A 20,307-nucleotide genomic window follows, 5' to 3' on the forward strand; every position below is an offset into this window, starting at 1 on the left:
TAACTTACCCAACCAATAAAGCCCTAATAAGATGAAATATGCTGTACCACATGGCATCACACGCCGTGTTTCTTTGAGAGCATTACCATGTGATAAGAATAGTTCAAACACATGCCTTCCATGAAACAGGCCTTTGGCCAAAACTGATGTGCAGAGGAATCAGAGTCCTTTCTGGCAAGGAGCTGGAGCAGAGGCTGCCAGTCTCTTATTCCCAACCAGTCAGGGAGAGAGGGGGAAGCTCCAAATGCATTAAATACAAGGAAATTCAACAATATTTCTTCTTATTACCAATACAACATGGATACAAATTAAAGAACAATGCAAAAATAAAGATTTGGGACCCTGGAGAGACCTAATTTTAAAGTCAGTTTCTAACAATACTTATTGGTTTGGCTTATATTTGTCCCACAGTTCTTAGTGGAGGGTTTTCTTAATTCCTTGTATCCTGGCTTTCAGTCAAGGATCTTATATCCTATATCCAGCACAAGTTTAAATACTGTAGTGCAGAGGCATAGCCACCTGTATGACCCTTCTCCTCCATTCCAGGGAAAGTCTTCCAATTTTACCAAGATTTCTTATTCCCCTATTAGAAATGAACACTAATAGAAGGAAGCAAAAAAAGGCAAGTGAACAGTGCAGGGCAACACAAAGCCCTCCTCCTCCAGGCTTCACTATAGTTAGGAACTTGGAAAGAGTATCCATTTATCTCCTTCAAAGCATTGTCTGTCCTTTCATCCCAATGTAGCCCAAGCACAAATCCTCAGACATTACCCAAGTGAAAAGGATCAGCACCCCATGGCTTCAGAGATGGTGCAGCACAGAGCTCCTTGCTGGTGGCAGATTGGAGTCTGCCTGCTGAACCAGCACCACACCAACTCCAACCCTCCCTGGACAAGCCAGGATCACCTCCTGCTGCCTCAGGTCACAGGCAAAGACCTCTCACAAATGCCTGCAAGGTTTGCATGTCTTCAGCTGAGCGATTTTGCCAATGCACATCCATTCTTTCACAGACATATGCTAGTGCTGTCTCCCTACGGAGCCTGAGTGTACAAAAGATCCTAAACCAGTGTTGATGAAACAAAGGTTTCTTGCGTCTTCTATGCAAGATCAAAAAAAAAAAAAAGAATGCTTCCTGCAGATTAATGTGCTAACAAAAAGCTGTTAAAGACTAGAGCTGATTAAAAAAAAAAAAAAAATCAAAGCAGGATATTTTTCCATTGGAAGGTTTTCATTATTAAAAGCAAACAGTCTGTAATTTCCAAAGGATTGTTCAAATTTTTACAGAATGTCTTTTTTTTTAATTACTACATTTCACTTTTATTACATTATTTCAATAATGTTTGATAATGTCATATTCTGAATTCTGCCTAAAATTACTCTTCCATTTGTCAGGGATTATGATCTGTATCATTGGTCCCTGATCTGTGTCGTGTATCATATTAATCAACATTACCAGGGGTGATCACAGCAATGATTACAAAGAGCTGCAGATGTGGTAACTCTACCTTTGGAGAGACACCCAGGCAACATAACGTTGCTAGAAGGCAGAGAACCCCATGAAATTAGGCATCAACAAGTGGGAAAGGGGCTACAACAGGGAAATGACAAATAGGGGCAAAAACCAGTGAGGTCTGACTGCAAGAAAAAAAAATTAAAAGCAAAAAATCTATTTTACTTGATACTGAAATCAGAATTCCGTTCAAAAAGGTCACCCTAAAGGATCTCTTGCAACAAGTTCCAGTTCCACATTTCTAATATTTTTTAAAGTAAATTAAAGTGGTAAAAGTGAAAACAGCTTGCTTCAACAGGCCTGAAAAAAATGGGAATTTTTGAAATTTGGAACAACTCACTCATAATTTTCAATATTGACATTATGGAGATTTGTAAAATCTAGATATTCTGATTTCTGCATAGGTTTTTTTCCAGGACTACCGACTCTGCATACATGTTCCCTTAAAGGACAATTATTCTAACTGCAAGTCCCAAAAAGAGAAACACATTTCAAAAGACTGTTTCTTCTCCTTAAGGTTAGCCTGAAGATAGGTTTTTGTACCACTTGACAGTTTAAAACAAATGAAGATGCTTACAAGATATCTGCAGCTTTAAAAATTGGTCTTCTTGGTACACTCTGAAATTGAAATCCTCTGCTGCATTTACTTTGAAGTTTCTTTCACAAAATCCACCTTTATTCTAAACCCAGTACACCTACTGAGATTACTTTCCTTAAGTCAGATTTTTATATTAATTCTGATTTCATTTAATGTTTTTTAATTAAACTCCAGAAAAATAACAGGTTTTAAGCCTAAGTGTTTTGAGTTGCAGTATCACACATCCAAAAATAATTAAATCATTCTGCAACTAAGTGTAAACTGCAAATCCAACTGCATAATTTGCACTTCAAAGTTATCTGTATTTATAAAACTAAAATTGTCCTGTTCTGCCAATATTCACTTTTTAAATGTGCAAACTGCAGCTTCAATTCAATATCCTGCCGTTTATTTGTTGACCAATTGGTTCAATTAGAAGTGCACATATTAATGAATTGCACTTAAGCTACAGAAGCTAAATTGGGCACAAAGCATTTGGGTTACCTTTTCCTAACAGCTGCTATAAAACCAGAGCAGCACAATAGTTCAGCTCACTTTTTGGAATAAATAGGAATTAGACAACAGTTCTCAAGAGCAAAGAGATCTGGCTGGTCTCAGTTTTATTTGGATCATCTGTTCCAAGCCATCAATCCTAATAAATTCACTGCTTTGACTAAAAAGTTACTTTTTTTTTTCCTGTTATTCTCTATTGCTTACTAATATCATAGGATATTATATACATTAACTCAGTATTCATTTATTTATATTAGCAGTTCAAGACATTATGTAACTGCAAATACACAGCATGTTAAGTGCAGATTGCTTTTAGCAGCATTAGCCTGTTTCACTGAAATCCATACCTACAACTATGGATGGCTTCAAGCATGTGAACTCACAAAGCAAAGGTATCAAAGATAGCTTTAAGGTATCCCTTATGAACCTTGAAGAATGTTCACATAGCTGTGCTCCCCAAGACAGTCATTTCCCCCTTGCGTGCTCTACAATACAAATTCCTGAGAATTGCTGCACACATGCCTAAGTGACAAAACAAGTCAAACACAAAAGTTAATATTTTAGGCCTGAACACCTTTGAGAATTATTCCACAGGGTAGAATCACATGATAAGTCAGGTTGAATGGATCTATGGAGATCTCTAGCTGCAAAGCAGGGTCAGCTCTGGGGTCAGACCAAGCTCAGAGCTTTATCCAATAGGGTTCCCAAGCCCTCAAACATGCAGCTCACACAAACACCCTGGCCAGCCTGTTACACCGCTTGGTGATCCTCAAGAGCTTTTCCTTGTATCCCAGGTGAACTGCTCATCTTTCAGCTTAAGCCTGTTGTCCCTTGTCCTCCTGCCATGCACCACTTTTCTTCTTGAAAACTTCATCACAGATTAAGTTTTCCTCAAGGCCTTCTCAAAACATTCTTGACCCTTATTTCCTCCTAAAAAACTGGAATATAGAATTTACCATTTTAAAAAGTACTCCTGAAATACAAATTGTTTTACTGTAAAATTGACTTAGAGCTTTCAGTCTACAGAAAATGAATCTAAACAATTATTCCTCCCTCTCACACCAAGCACAGTCAAACACCACACAGTAGTTTTGTCTATTATACTGATCAGAATCTTATATTTGTAGCTATGAAAATACTCAAATAAAACAAGACAGCACGTTTACCCACTATGTCCAAAACGACAAATAAATTGCAGTGTGGAGGTATGACAACATGCAAAATGCATCGAGACCCTGTAAACAAAGTATTCAAATGCTTGTTTTCTTAAACCCTTTATAACTGTTATTTTTCATCTTACCTGACAAGATCTACCACAGTATTTAGCAACCTTGCACTGAGAGCACCTTTGCAGATTTTCATTCCTGTTTAGAAAGAAATAAAAATAAAAGGGAGTCATAAATACAAATGGAGTTTTGAATCTATCCTTCTTACATAACTAGCAATTTTCAAATATTCCAAGGCAAGAAAAATATATTAAAAACAAGAATAGTCTAAAATGCATTGTTATGCAAGAATAAATTGTACATAGTTATGTTCAAAGCTATAGTCACAACTATATTTGTGACTATATATATATATATATAAACACAACCCTTTGCTTGTGTAACTCAGCACCTCTGAGGCCACTTTGGCTCAAAAGGAAAGTTTAGGGTTTTTTGTCATATAGCTGTTACTCTGAGGAGTTTGATTTTGTAGATAACATCATAATTAGAGCTGTACAATACAGATAGCTAATCTATTTACTATCTGAGTCTTGTCTTAAGCAAGCAAGCATTGCTACCTGTCTTAAACAAGACCTTGCTGTGAACCTGCGGCTGTGACATCAAATTTTATCTTTATAACAGAGTCTGAAGTTGACATGTCAGCAGAAATTTCTACTGTAAGAAAACACTTCTGATCAGTGAGAACAAAACAATAATTCATGGGAGAAGTATAAAAATGCAATGAAAACAAGAAGGAGAACTACTAGACCTGTATATCACAATATAAAGGTTAAAAGCACCTCCTGGCTGTAGTATTTTTCTGATACTGACTTAATTTAGTTATATGACTTTTAAGAAAATGTCACTGAAGTTCAGTACATTTTTAGACAGTAAGTAAGCATTAAATGTGAAAGCCCACACAGAGCAAATCTTGCACCTTAAATATATAAGTAAAGATGTTTACTTCAGGTGAGTAGAAGTAAGACAGATTTTGAGGCTTCCCTTCCCTCTTATTTTCCTGCAGAAGATACTGAACATGATACATTATTCTGGTAACACTGTAAAGTATTAATTTTCATTTCTTAACATGCAAGGCTGCTTATGTGAGTTATGGTCATTCATTAGGCTGGGAAAACAGTGCTTGGTTTTTTGTTGTTGTAAAAACTGAAGGCAGGCAATTTACATTACAGACACAACAATTATCTGGGCTCTGTGGACCCTCACTATGCCCCCCCCCACTTCCTCCTCGCCACACCTCTGACCTTAGTGAAGCACAGGTACCTCACTGGGTGACACTGTTCCTTGTGAGCTCTCCTTTCACTCAAGTCCCACAAGTAAGAAAGGTATTTTGCCAATACATCAAAGTTTTGCTCTGTTTGAATCATTGAAAATAAGAACTTAATGCATATCTTAGAACTCTTACTGGCATTTGGGGGGTTTTGACAGCTGCATCGGTCAAAGATTGAGAAGAGCATTATGAACAGATCATTACAATCAAGTAAAAATCTTTTCATTTGTACTGTATAAAAATCCCTATTTTGTCACACAATGCTTTTTAAGTATTCATACTAACTACCAGGAGAAATGTAATTTATAAATATTTCAGATATAAGTGGATGTTTTCCTACAGCATTCTTTATCTTCGTACTTGAAAAGCCAGCCCTGGAGACCAAAAAAACTAGCAACTGTTGGATTTCTATAAACAAAATCTAAAATCTTGGACATGCACAATAGGTTTTTGATGTTAAGGTGCAATGCCTGAGGATGATTCCGAGTTAGAAACAAGTGTGAAATCTTCATTTTTCCAGCTGGGGAGAACTGCTTCAAGGTTGAGCAATGACACAATCTTAACCATCTTCCGATAAAGGAGTATATATTTCTCAATTTCGATTAGAAGCTCATGTCAGAGTAACCTAGAACGAAAAAAGACAGCCAAGCAGGTAGAACTTTGGTTTGCTCTTCAGCTCCCCATTAAGCACAGCTGCAGCCCTCGAGACTGTCACTGTGCAGCATGTCCCTGTTGCCTTTAACGAGTCTGTTTTACCTGATTCTACACAGTCACAAAGAGATTACCAAGGACCTTTTGGCCTCTCTGTCTCTAGATACCTCCTTTGAATTCAATATTCTACACTCTTGCCAGCAGTCTCTATGAAACTTCTCTTTATTGTTACACAATATTAGCAGAATGTCTAAATGCTCACCCTACTACAGAATGACTGAGTAAAAATATTTTGAAGGCAGACTTTGCTTGTTCTACTTTCTACTCATCAAAACACAGTCATGAGTTCAGGGTTTGATAACAGAGCATGTGCAATTTTAGTCCCAAACACACTGAAGTGCCACACAGTCTCAGCAGCAACAGGTAAGAGGCAGATTTCCAAAGCAGAGTAATTAAAACCTTCTGAAACCTGAATTTAAATGAATGAATGCCCACAGTGATCGGAAAAGTCTTTCCTACAGTTTTCACATTCTTCCATCAGAAGGCTAGATCAAATAACTTCAGTGCACTACAAGCACACCCTGCCTTGGTATGCCTCTTGGTATTTTTCCAAGAGATGTCAGGACTGCTTGGAATCATTGGTGTCAAGTCACCAACACGTATTAAATTTTGCTTTTGTAACACAGTTAGTAGATGTGTCAGCACAAAGCCCCAAACTTCCTCAGCAACCACAGAAGTTTCAATATTTTACAGGGCTATTTCCTTTGTATCCTTTATCCCTAAGGGTTAATGATGCTGCAGTAACAAACACATGCACAGAAAAATATCTAAGGATCATCACTCAAATCTGGAATTTTTGTCAAACTGACATTATCAGTCAGATTATTTGAATAAGGTGACTCCCTCCTGGTGCCATATAATGAATGAATTATCCATTCATCTTTGGGGTTTCTTTGACAAGTAGATGTAAAATGCCTGTCAGAGAGCTGAATAGTAAACCTGCTAATGAAATCATTGCTTTCTCTTCCAATCCCTCTTCCCCCTCCTGGACTGAAAAAATTCCTTAGTATTTATAACATCTGTGGATCTTGGTACTAGACATACTAAGCGAAAAACAGCATGATCTAAAACATTAATTTTTAAACCCTTTATATTCAGGTTCATGTATTCATATATAGAGGATTTGTAAATTGTAGAACATTTTAAGAAGTAAGGCAATTTCCCTGGTTTATTTCTGTCCTTCTCAATATTTTATTGATGTCATAGGCTTTATTAAAAGAATTTTGAAGTCACTTTCAGATATTCCCTTGCATTGCTTATTACATGTAAACTTCACCTGGAGATAATATCAGGTTCCTTACAAGATACCTACTGCATCTCACATAAAGTGACTAATTTCATGGATGAGAAAATGCACAAAATTTGATCTAATGGATTCAGTAATACTTTAATCTCCAAAAAAATTTCTGCTGCAACAAAAAAGAAAGATGAAGTAATTAAGAATTAATTCTTAATTTTTCAACATAGTGTAAACAAAATTTTGCAAATGACCACAACCCCTTATAAAATAACAAGCACAAGTGAGGATCTGAGCCTGTACTAAAACAAACAGCCAAAACCAAAAACAACAACAAAAACCAAAAACAAAGCCCACATGACTAAAGTCAGCAGAGGTTGTCAGTTGACTTCTAGCATGGTATTTCAGTCAGGTAAAGAATCTTTGCTCTGAGGAATTTGGTTATTGCTAAATCTTTTCATCATTATGGTCTACAAACAGCATTCATAGAACTAGCTCCCCCAATGTGTACTGAGAAGGCAAAAAAATAAACCCAAATGTAGAGGTGTGTAGAAGAATTCTGAAGAGATTGATATGGACAGGAAACAAAAGAAAATCTATGAGACAGGGGGAAAAAATAGTAAGACAGCTCAAATGGAATTGCTCCAGTGGGCATATCCTTCCCAGCAAATTATTCTTTTTCTTCTGTTTTTTAACACATTTAAAATCTTAAGAAGAAGGTGAAGAGGTTGACAAGGCTTTGCCTGGACTATCAGGTCCTATCAGAGCCACACCTGCACTCTCATAACTTAAATATGTGCCCTTTTAAAAACATCACATAATACTGCTGCTTGCCAGGAAATGTCCCGATACAGTTTCAAACATCAAAACAACAGTCAACCAAATACAATTAGAATGCTTAATTTATAATGGAAATGCATGTACACTTCTCTGCTGATTGCAGGCACTTGACTTTCTGCCCTACTCACAAGATAAGTGCCAGATAGAACAGAATATTTGATTACGAGACCGCGTTCAACGTGCCTTTCTATATAGTTTATTCACACTTCTGCTTCTGCCACAGCTTGCAGGAAAACAGGACTATCTCACACAAATCCCCTACTGCATTTTTGTTGTTGATATTGTTTTTCAGTTAATAACTCTGCCCTGTATACATGCATGAAAAGAGCAGTGCTTTCCAATGCGTGTCAAGTTGAACTAATTTCCTGAAAAAATTCTTAGACCTTTGCAATTCAGTCAAACCTGTCAAGTGCATAAAGTCTACTTGGATTTTCTCAAGCATGTGCATTTCAGACCTGTCACAAAGTGAAAGCAATCAATACGTACAATAAGCAAACAAGTCATTCATCATTTTAACCAATATGCCTCTGTCTTCTAGTAATAAAAATAAAGTTGTGAATAGCAAACAGCCATTTTACATTTGAGAGCACAGGGGTTGTGTTCCATGCAATTACAGCTTTCTCTTCACACCTCTCTCCCAATAATAAGAGTAGAGACCCAGCTGGTTCCCAAAAATCCCAGTATCCCAAATCCAAGTCCTTGGCAAGCAACTCACTGCAGCCAGCAAGCCATGCCCACAGCAGGGGCTCCCAGCCCCTCTGGTGCCCTGGCTACTCACCTGGGACAGCTTGGCAAGCTCATGGCTTCCTCTTCTCCATTGCCAGCACCCTGGACCTGCTCTGCAGTCTCGGATGAGTTGGCAGAGGAGAAGATATCTTCCATAAGCCCCATGGCCCACAGCCTCTGAAATAAGGCTGCCAGACTTTTCTGCCCTAAGGTTATTCTGTGCACAGCTCTCAAGTCTCATTCTGGATGCAAGAATGCAAACAAGAGCACACAAGGTAAGAAGCTTTTCAATTCCATGTTCCTAAAACTTGAGAAAAAATTTCACATACTCCCCATTTACACACTTCATTGTGTTAATTACATGAACTACTGTTTTTTAACCTAAGAACAGTACAGGGAAGTAGCTCTCTGGGAAGTAAGATTAGAGTTAAGGGATCGCAACAACAGCTAACCATCAATGATCAGAGTCATTATTCAAGCAAGAACCAAGAGCTTTTATATGAGGAAAACACACCTACTTTATTTTCCAATAAAATTATCATCTACTTCATACATGAGCATTGTATAGAAGTGGTATTGCATTGTCCAGGTTAAAAAAAAAAGGGGGAGGGCGGGGGGAGGGAGGTGGAGCACAAAAATAACCAAAGCACCTACCCTGTGGTATAAGGTTAAGGCAATTTGCACTTGCTTTAGTTAAGCCAACTTGCACGCTAAACCACACCACCTACTAACAGAAGCAAAAGGTCAGGCCTTCAGGATGACTTCCCATGACTTAAATCTTGGCTTCTGAAATCTTGCATGTCACCCTGAATGTCCATTCACTGCTGTTTTCTGTAATTCTCGTTACACCCAGCCATCTACTTAACACCCTGAAACACTTCTGCATACATTCTACACGCAGATATCAGAATTCAAATGGATGAGGAGAGAGATCATCTTTCTGCTTAGAATGGGTGTCAGTTCTGTTCAGATCTTACAATTTTTTTACATAGATATTGTCTGTATTTGGTTTTAAAATATACACTCAACAGATGCATGGGTCATGACAAGAGGTTCTGGATCTTATTTTTTCTCTAGTTTTGTGCGTTAGGTATATCACCCATTATTCTTTTCTGTGTCTTTCTTTTTCTTCTGAAGAATACCTGGTCTGCAAATGGTGAAAAACATATTCTAAATAGAACTTGTGAGGGACTACAGTCATTTTTTCATTGCAATATGACCTTTTCTGACAATTTAAATTGGAATTTTAGCTTTTTCTTCTTTTGGACGTTGCAGGAGCCAAAGTCGATGCTGGAAAAACACAATAAAAAGACATCCAAGAACAAGATTTTCATTTACTTCTATGTAGAAACTGGTCTTTGTGTTCACACAGTGACTGAAGTACTGCCAAATTTGGATAAGAAAGTGTTTATTTTTCAAAACTTCTTTGCACTAGTTTGAAAAAGATTCAATTTTTTGAAATATCCAACACTCACAGAATGGTGAGACTCCCTGCTGAAATGGAAAAGTTATCTAGAGCTACAAAGAGAGGATGCTCCCATGGTTAAACTGAAAAAAAGAAAACACCTTTGAATTCTACTTCTTCATTCAACGTTTACCTCTCATTCTAACCTACACAAGAAAATACAATAAAATCTCTCTACTGAAAACCAAAATACTTACCTTAGAGGGAATTTCAGTACAACGCCCTTTAACTTTTTCAGGAGAAGCACTCAATATATCCCAGAATTATGGGGTTTTTTCTAGAAGACAGATGGGCTTTGGAATAAAAATACCTTTTATATTTATATAAGTACACGCACGGTATATGCACACACACACACACACTTTATCAATGTGCACAATGAAGAAAACAAATACCGCCACAACTGAAATCAACAGTAGTGTGAAAACACTGCAGTTATCCCACCAGCAAAACTCACAGCTGTCCTCCACTTGAAAGAGAGCACTGAAACAGAATCACAGCAGAAGTTGGCTCCAAGAGCATCAGTAACTACTCCAAACTGTCTCTGGCATCTCCTTGCCCTGCAAAGCTACCTTGACACAACTGCTCTCCAATCAAGGACATCTCCAGGGTTCCCCTGCAGTTTCACCAACATGCCTCCAGCAATTTCAGACTTAAACAGATTATTTTCAGTCATACAGTACATTCATTCCACCTCGGGATTTCAATCAAAGAAGGAAGCCATATACTGTGGAAGACCAAGATTATATTTCAAAATATGAAAAGGTCATATCTATAACTTAGAAACCTGGAAAAAAGCTACATGCAATATTTCTAAATGCTCATTTCTGGAACATGTGGTTAGAATCCAATGAAGCCAAGTATAATAAAACATCCCATCTTTCACTTTTTCCTATAAAAATGATTAATTTGTTCATTAATCTGCTGTATATCCAAGTAGTTTTTTCTTCAACCCATAGGTCAATGTTCCACCAAAACAAAGCTGTTATTCTAAAATATCATACTCATGTAAATATTTACATCCTGCTAGTCTTACTTCCTAGATCATATGGATGTATCATTTTCAATGAAATATAAGCCCCTCTGACCCTCTCAGAGAAGAATATATATATCTTCATGAGCTTTTTCTTTCCTAGCTCCTTTCTCTTCTGCCCACATTTATATTTTTAGCATAAACATTTTTAGAGGTCCTGCAATGCCTATTTACTTTCTTTTCTTTTTCTAAATATGAACATCTACACCTAAAAGTCCTTTCATTCCCTATGGAACACATTTTGAAAGTGATGAACAAAAAAATAAAATACTTCAGGAAAATATCTTTGTAATGTAGTAATACAGATGGGCTCAAAATAAATTCCAGTGCTTTTTGCCCTGTAGATTTAGAATTAGGAAAGGATATACATGAAGTGAACTTATTTTCAACCTGCTTAGCCCTTATGGTCAGATCACACTCAAGATTCAAATGCAGGTGACTGGAACAGAATAGTCAGTTTTGTTTACTTATAAGCTGAAGAACATATGAAGATAGAATAGAGGAGTAAAACTCAAGAAAAATATGCTTCTATCAAATGGCAGAAAGGGCAGAGAAACAGCTTTTTTTGCCTTTTCTCATATGTAATCTGGTATCATGAGGTTTCACAGGGTATCTGAAGTGGTCTTGTCATGAACTCATAAAATCCCATAGAAGACCTTTGTCATAGAAGAATGTGAAAATCTTCTTGACATCAGTAATTCTGCTTCCCACTTTGATCCAGCCCTCCAGTGCAGGATGGTTTTCTGCTGTGCCTGTTCCTCTTGGGATGCATTTTAAATGCATCTAATTTTCCCTCAGACAAAAGCATTTCTGATATCAAGTCCATTTTCACCTCTTAGAAATGCAGACTATTCCTGACAGTACCACTGTTTGATCTCCTAAACTATTTTACACAAGTGTGAGACACTGGGGAAATGTGAAGAAAGATCACTTTTAGCAAATCTATAAACACTTGTAATAAATTTAAAAATAGCTGTCTAACCAGTTCTCTCTCAGGCAAGTTGGATGGACAGCCTTTTAAATCACCATTAACTGACACATTCCAACACACTTTTCTTCAAATCTTCTGTATTTCATCAGCTCTTTTCCTGTCATTTCATTATCTGCAGCTTCACAGGCATTTTGGTTTGTTGTCCCTGTTCATATTTTTTCTCTAATTTACTGTTTCAACACCTCTCTCATTTCAGAATCTCCTCCTCCTTTTCTAGATTACAAAGGCATTGGTTTCTATCTCCAATAGGACTTATTTTTCCCCACAAGGCCCAAATAATTTTCACTTTACACTCCTTCCAGCAATTCTCATTTCAGATCAGACTGGCACTTCCAAGTATTGATGTGAAAACATTTTACAAAGTTTCTTCCTGTCAAGTGCTTAAGTAAAATTGGTTCTGTCACATCTCTCATTTCTTTCTCCACCAGATTCAGGATGTCAATACAGAAGGGCTGTCTTCCCTTTTGTGTCCCTCCTTTATGCATCACTGAAAGGAGGATTTCACAGATCCCACAGTAAAGCTTAATTTTGGAAACATTCACCAGTAAGAATGAAGGTATTTCATATTAGCATAGGAACAGCAATGCTACATAGAAATTATTCAGAAAATATATGTATATATACACATATTTATTACTGACTCCTATAAGGCAGTTAAAACCAAATTTTTATTTTCATACAGCTGTGTTTGCACCATTACTGACGGAAAGCAAGACCTTCAAGCAGGACTATAAATATAATAGCTAATACTTGCAGTTAAGCCTTACAGCTGCCCTATCCATTTATATTGCCATGTTGCCTGAAAAAATCTTACCATTAAAAAATCTACTCACTAAACTTTTCACATCTCAAAGCATAAAGTCCTTAAAGATTCATTGGAGCCTCATCTTGTTCTCAAAGGTGTTTGTAAGGCTCTCCTGAGCTTCAATTATCTTGTTTGTACTGAAACTCCTGCAAACAGCCCCAACCTCAGCTGAGCCACTGTGGGTGCAGTGTTTGCAGCAAAGCCCAGGCAGTGCCCAGCACTGCCCAAAAGGCACCTGACAGAGCCAAGGCCATTGCCCCACACACCTGGCAGGGCACCACAGCCCAGCAGCAGGGAGCAAATAAGGAACAGGCAGCTAATTAGCAATCCCAGCACAAGGTGTGCACTGGGGACACAAGTTGTTTCCAAGGCCTCTGCCAAGTACAGCACTGTAACAGGCAGGGAAATACCAAGACTGAAGTGTTTGGTGATATTTGTTCACCTCTTGTTTGCTTCCTCCCTTGCTTCACTGGTGTCAATGCTCCTACAGAGAGAGGACAAAGTGCCGAACCCATTTAATGCTCAATATTCTAAATTTAAGAGAGTCACTGACATGATGAAACTGGCCAAGATGCTGTAGCTACTGATCTCAGAAAGCCTCTGGAGGGCTGGAGCCTTCCCAGTGCAAAACAAACAGCCAAGGGAAGTAATAAATCAGTTCCACATGATGTAATACTTACTCTTTGTACTCTGGTGACATCTGATGGCTAAAAGTGTAATAGATGTTTCTTCAGTTTCAAATAGCAGTTATCCAAACTTCCCCTTTCCCTTTTTTCAGTAGAGAAGGAAACAAACAGTCAAAAGAATTGCCTCTAACTATAGTGACACCCATGTGTTTTTGGAAAAAAAAAGCAATTACAATCTAACACCTGCAAGCACTAGTGTTAATTTGCCTACTTCCCGCCCATTCTACATAACAATTTTTCAGTAAGCAAAACCCATACACTCTTCAAAGTTTTAAAATTTGCCCATTTCCAGCAGAAAGGTCTTTCTAAAGAAATTAGCCCAATTCTGAAGTGTAATTTAGAGCCCCACATCATCACTAGCTTCCAAACAATTTTTCCGGCTGAAGAATTAACAGTTTGACCAGGAAGGCCTCTAACTCCAGGAGTAATCCTGAAAATTTCCATCTCACTGACATGCTTGAAGATATGCACACGCTCAGGCATGCCTATAAATGGCAGCTTCCTCTCACCAACTAGTCCTGTAATTAATATTGCTAAATTTCTAGCTATAGTCAATACCTTCACAAGAGAGACCTATTAAAACTAAGCAAGTGACAAAATAATTTAGTGTCTCCCAGAAACTATTTTAGAGAGCAAGCACAGATAATACTTGGAAAAAAGTTTTAATAAGTTCTTGCGGAACTGTAGAAATGAAGATAGAACTTGAACTACTTTTGTTCCATCTTAAATTTTTTATAAAAATTCCCACATAGTTTTAAGTGAAAGCTTCTCCATTTCTAGCTCAGTTTATCAGGCTATATAATAATGATGCTGCAACAACATGAGAAACAACCAAGTGCTTTTTAAAAATCTGAAAAAAACAATTTCTTAATTAAGTCCTGGTGATTTCACCACACAGTTTGCTTCCCCAGACTTAGCTACTGGTTCTCATGTTTCTCTTACAACATTCCATAGCAAATGTTAAAAGAAGAGGAGCTGCCAAGCCATAATATCTGTCATAAGAGATTGCCATTTACCTTCCTGCTGATTGTCCCAATGCCAATACATCAGTGCACACATTTCCATTTCAAAAATTGTCAGTGGTATTGAAGAAGCTTCAAATAGGCATTGACACAGCAAGGAGGTTTAAACTAATAAGGAAAATCACAAATTGATATGGATTGGCCATGGATTTTGCACAATTATCTAGTTAAAATTGGGTTTTATGTTCCAGAAGGTACTACTTTTACATCATTATAAGTCGTCAGTTAAATTTCATTTTCTCCATGGCCAAGAAATATGAGCCTTTCATCATTATACCTTAGCTTTAGCAATGGGTCATGAGTGAAATCAGATTATTTGTTTCAGTTCAACAACCATGGAATGAGACTCCGCAGAGCACAGTACAAGAAAATGAGAAATATGTTATTCCTTATTTGCAAAGGAAGAAAGCAAAGGTTTATTATGATGGGCAATTTCTGGGAGAGAGCTGGAGATTTTGTTAATATATGTCAGTGCTGATATGGCTTACAGGTATCAGTAAAGTTAAATAATCAAAAGCAATGTTCTGCTTTGCAGAATAAAAGAAATGCCTGCAATACATGTTTGAGAAACGTGAGCCTCTGGTAATTTCTAAAGTCAACCATGCCTCAAATCAATGAGCTGAAAAAGCCTGTGGGAAGAAATAATCCATCACAAGCCCATTGTTTTATAAAAATTTCACTTTTATCAAGATTGCAAACTAAAAATATTTTTAAGTGCATGCACATACATGAATATATTCTTACCCATACATATACTACCTCTATTGGCATTTTATTCCTATTCTGACTTTTTCATCTCATAGCTGCTATTTCCTCCTGTATCCCCTGAAAATGTTACACTCTAACTCATCACCTTTTCTGAACATCCACCACTCCTTCAGTAACAGCAAAACTCAGGAGAGGTTCCTCACCACCTGGGGCATCTGCCCCTTCAGCAGCTCTGTCAGACACTCAAGTGGCTTGTGTGCTTTAGAAAGGCTGGTACAGGATCAGGGGGATCAACATAAGCCCCACATTTAGCTTATTTCACTGCTTGAATTCTGGTCTCCAGTCCAACTTTACATCCAAATTGGTTACTTTGTCATTATGAATGGAGGGAGAGACAGATGTTCTTCTCTTGTGCATGCTTCACTCAAAAACATTGCAGCATGCCAGCAGCTTTAAACAGCTTATGTTCTGTCCCCACTGCTGTTACAAGACTGCAACAGGTAATGAAGCTCAAACCGATTTAAGTATTTCTTAGGAAAGCATCAATATGTGTTGGTTGTACATGAGAAGTGCAGAGAAAATATTCCTCCACAGGACAGGTGCAAGACCAAGCAATTTGCAGACTGTGAGGCAAACACCCAACCTCTGTCACTCTGGCTCCTTAGGCTGTGCAGGAAATAATCACTCCAGAAGGTAATTTTTTAACATCTGACTCAAAAAAAAGCACAATTGAATTGTCTGCATAAACAGTAGGAGATGCAGCTGTAGTTTGGGGTTTAGGGATTTTTGTTCTGCTTCATTTTAATCAAGACACTGGCTGTTAATAACTGGGGGTATATAATAGTGTAGTAAGGATAGTAAGATAGGGGATAGTAAGTGGATTAAAGCCCCTGATTAATTTCACATCGATTATTAAAACAGCCAAAAGAACTCAAATTACATCTACAGTTCTACTTGAATATAAGAATCCCACATGAAATTACTCGACTTCTCCTTTTGGTGGAGTTCTCAATTAACCTGAATTAACCATCTGAAAGAGATCATTTGGGTTCATTGAGAAGTAGCAAAGGGAACATAGCTTAGTCAAAAACAAGTCCCAGTACAAAAATATTTGATGAATACAAGCACTTATGCATTTATAAGTGCTACTTGTCTATGCAGTACTCTGCTAATACACAATAAAAATGATAAAAACTTTCCAATACAGGAAAGATAAAACTAATGACAAAAAGGTAAAGAATATTTTTAACCCACCACAATGCAGTTCCTGTTACCATGGCAAAATTTAGCCTTGAAGACAATGAGATTTCTTCACAGCTCCAAACAATGGAACAAAATTCCATTCAGTCAAGGAACCACTCAGATTTCAAGTCCAAAATCTAATCCATTGATGATCCACACTGATTGGGGTAATTTAACTTAAAAGTAAATTGTATTTTGAAAATGGCATGGAGAGCAGATTCAACATATATGATGGCTTTCAAATTGATCAGGTTATGTTTAACGAATATATGTTTGTTCAGGGCAGCCAATTAGAGAAATTCCATATTCTAATTCAGCTGCGTTCTTACTTCAAAACAATTCTTGTTTTCTTTCTAAAAGCAGATTAAATTTATAGTCTGCTGTTACATAGGTATTTCTGCTGTTCTGCACCACCACCCTCAGTGGGCAGGGTTGAGTTGTGGCATCCTCTCTGCTGTGCACTAGTGTTATTGAAGTCAGGCTAAGTGCATGCTAGTTACATGTTATGATTAAAATGTGTTAGCTTCACATTAGTAACGCCCAGATTTTGTAGAATTTCTTCACAACAGAAACATTCACAAATCTAAAAAGCTTTCCTTTATGCTATTACAAATAAACATACAGATATATGTATGCCAGCTGCTTCCCAACTAGTCCACTTTAAAGTGGGAGCATATATGTAAGACACTGACACAGAATAATTTCTTGAATCAGGACCATGTTTTTGTATTTCATATAATGCTACTTTTCCACCTATTTTGATAAAAATTGCCCAGCATGATACTAGGTCTTTGCACTGTTGAAGATAAGCCCTCCTTCAAGATATTAAAAAGAAATAAAAAAAAAAACAAAAAAAAAAAAACCCACCCTAAGGCTCTGAGCACTGCCTTCATTTAAAAACAAACAAAAAAAAAATCCACAAGCTCAGATTTTTGGCCAAAAAACCCAAAAACAAAAGGCAAAGAACAAACATGATGAGGCAAGGATTGATGGATGAATTACACACACAACCATCTTATACTATTTTTCTGCATTCCTCATCATAAACAATGGGTTAAGTGGGCAGCAGCAGCGTCTCAAACAACAAGAGACAGCAGACCTGACTGGAAAGGGGTAGATGCATATTGGTAATGACTTTTAAGAACCTTGGGTGGAAATCTGGATTAGAGCACACTTGGTATTAAGTGTTCTTGTAAAACTCATGAACCTTGAAAATGTCTGTGAACATTTTAAGCTAAAATGTGAAGTGAGCTTCCAAGACCAATTTGTTTTGGCAATGTTCAAGACAGAATTACAAACAGATGTTCTAGGTCTATCTGAAAATCTGAGGGATTTGGGGATAAAAGTCTTCTGAACGATTAATGACATTGCCAAAATAAATAAATATGCAGTCATCTGCTAAAGCTAAGTATATATAAACACATAACCCCAAACCAAAATATAAATCCTATGTAAATATCAGACAGATTAACATAAACTAGGAAGTGCCAAAACAGTTGTTTTAGGACAGCAGAAGAACATGCTACAACTCTCTTTTAGAGTGAAAATATTGTATTCTAAATAGTGCCACCACATACTAAAGAAATACATTTGGGGAAAAAAGAAAGAGCCACTGAGATCTGGACTCTGTTAGCTAAGGATAAAAACAGACTATCAAATTATTAACACTTTTACATGGGCTGAGAAGGAGCTTTAATTTTCACAGGGACATTGAAAAGAAAATCAGATTTTTTTTTTTTAAGGTGCAAATATTTTAGAAGGCTGGCAAGAAAAAAGAAATCTTAAATTAAGTACATCATTATATTTAACTTGTGTAGTATTAAAATAACATCTTCAGTATGCTCTAGTTGCAAACAGACAAACTGGCAGAATAAAGCATTCCACCATCCATAATGTTTAAGTGAAATTCTTTTAAAAACATAAACCAAAAATCAGTTTATGACCATTTTTGTAGTGAATTCACATGTTTTGAAAAAGAAGTTGCTCGTTCTAGGATCTCTCCTACTCTTAAAATTTTGTCATTCTGTGTAATTACCAAAAAATACAACTCTCTTAGTTATGACTTGAAGAAACCAATTACATTCCCAAACACTTACTGGATTTAAACTGTTCAAGCACATTTCCTAAGATAAAAAAAAAAAAAAATTGTCTATGACAGCCTACTTAGGATGTATCCACGAAAAACATTTACACATTAGCATTTTCTAGTGGAAAACGTGTTTGTTGGGTAAGTGGAGAGCTGCAGATAAAAACACTGGATAAAGGCAGCTATGTAACTGAAAGCAGGAGAACTATCTATTCTGGGAATGAGAACGGGTGTTTTCTCCAGTGCTGATTTCTGCATCCAAAAGCCCCAATATGCATAGCAGAATGCCATCACCTTGCTCAGCAATGGACTTCTATTGTATCACTGAAGTCTTTGACAAGGTTTTCACCAGCTACACCACTGCTGGATGAATGCAGTAGTTGAAAAACAAGTTACACAATTGGGTCAGTTTCTTCCAGGAAGGATTGCCCTCCTCCAACCAGTGAAAAAGGAAATTAGCATTGACACTAAAAGCATAATCTCTAAGTTTCAGGTCAGAGCAGAGTAGATCGACTGCACACTAATACAATGCAAAGCACCCCCACTTTCTGATGATGCTGGTTGGGGGAAACGGGGCAATTATGAGCTGCAGCCCTTGTGCTATGACCCAGCTGAAACCAGCAGTGAACCCAGCATGTCAAAAGCTTTGGGATCTGCAGAACTCTCCAGTCAGTCGCTCTGCAGCACAGAGACACATTCAGCGGTACATTTTGCAACAGAAACACCCCAAAACCTGACCTTAGGGAACAAAAGTCTTTACAAAAACTTTGGCACTAATGGAAAGCTGTTTAAGTGATCGCTATTCATATGTAAACCACCTACATAATGATGGCCAGGATTTAGTCCATTCTCCAAATGTAAGACTCACTGACACATTTGTCAATAAGCACCAAAGTGACAAACACGTCTCGTTCAGGTACTAGGAAAACAAAGGGAAAGAGAAAAATGCAGGTATAGATTACACCTAAGGGGAGATTTCTAAAGATTTTCAATTCAAATCAAGTTTTGTGGGGACCATTCTCGGGACCCCTCATAATCCCAAGGAGAAAGCAGCATGCAGCTGTGGAGAGATGCTTACATCACAACTTAGCATAGAAATCACAGAACCATAAAACCAGTTAGGTTTTGTGAAATCTGTAAAAGTCACCATGTCCCACCTCCTGCCCAAAGTAGGGCTGACTTCAGAGGTTGATAAGGTGCAGAACAATTTGTTCTGCTCAAATGTAAGTGCCAATGAAAATCCCACAATCAACTCCACTGGTCTTGCTATACATCCATACATTCGTCTCTCTGTAATAAGTCCAAACCATTTATTTGTACTGGTGAGCAGCTACCAACATAAGCTGGGTCACCAACTCCTTTTGGTGACATCCAGAAGATGCTGACACTTAAATTGCCACTCTGCAATCCAGGAGCAAGTATAGAGAATCCAGAGTGAGTGCAGAAAAAAAACACCACACAAACCACCACCAAAAAAATCAGAAGAAGAAGCAGAAGAAAAAGATTACTTTATATATCCACACATTCAAGAATTGTATTGTTGGGGACAAATGGATAGCAAAAGTAGTAATTCAAAGTACAAGTAATCCTCATTATAAGACAAAAATCAATATAAATATTTACTCAAAATTAATCAGTATCTGTAAATGGCAGTAATTACAT

At 37.3% G+C, this 20,307-nt stretch overlaps 1 protein-coding gene across 3 annotated transcripts in view; it reads right to left on the reverse strand.

Annotated features, from left to right (window-relative positions):
* Positions 1-20,307, reverse strand: part of SMYD3 (SET and MYND domain containing 3) — a 383,946-nt gene that overhangs the window by 337,043 nt on the left and 26,596 nt on the right. For all 3 annotated transcript variants that reach the window (XM_085055185.1, XM_085055183.1, XM_085055184.1), the window contains exon 2: positions 3,901-3,964. In XM_085055185.1, coding sequence (XP_084911311.1) covers positions 3,901-3,964 — 64 coding nt within the window. The remainder of the gene's footprint in view (positions 1-3,900; positions 3,965-20,307) is intronic.

This window comes from Lichenostomus cassidix, chromosome 3 (genome assembly GCF_008360975.1).
Source record: "Lichenostomus cassidix isolate B80296 chromosome 3, HeHo_3.0, whole genome shotgun sequence".
Classification (NCBI taxonomy): domain Eukaryota; kingdom Metazoa; phylum Chordata; class Aves; order Passeriformes; family Meliphagidae; genus Lichenostomus; species Lichenostomus cassidix.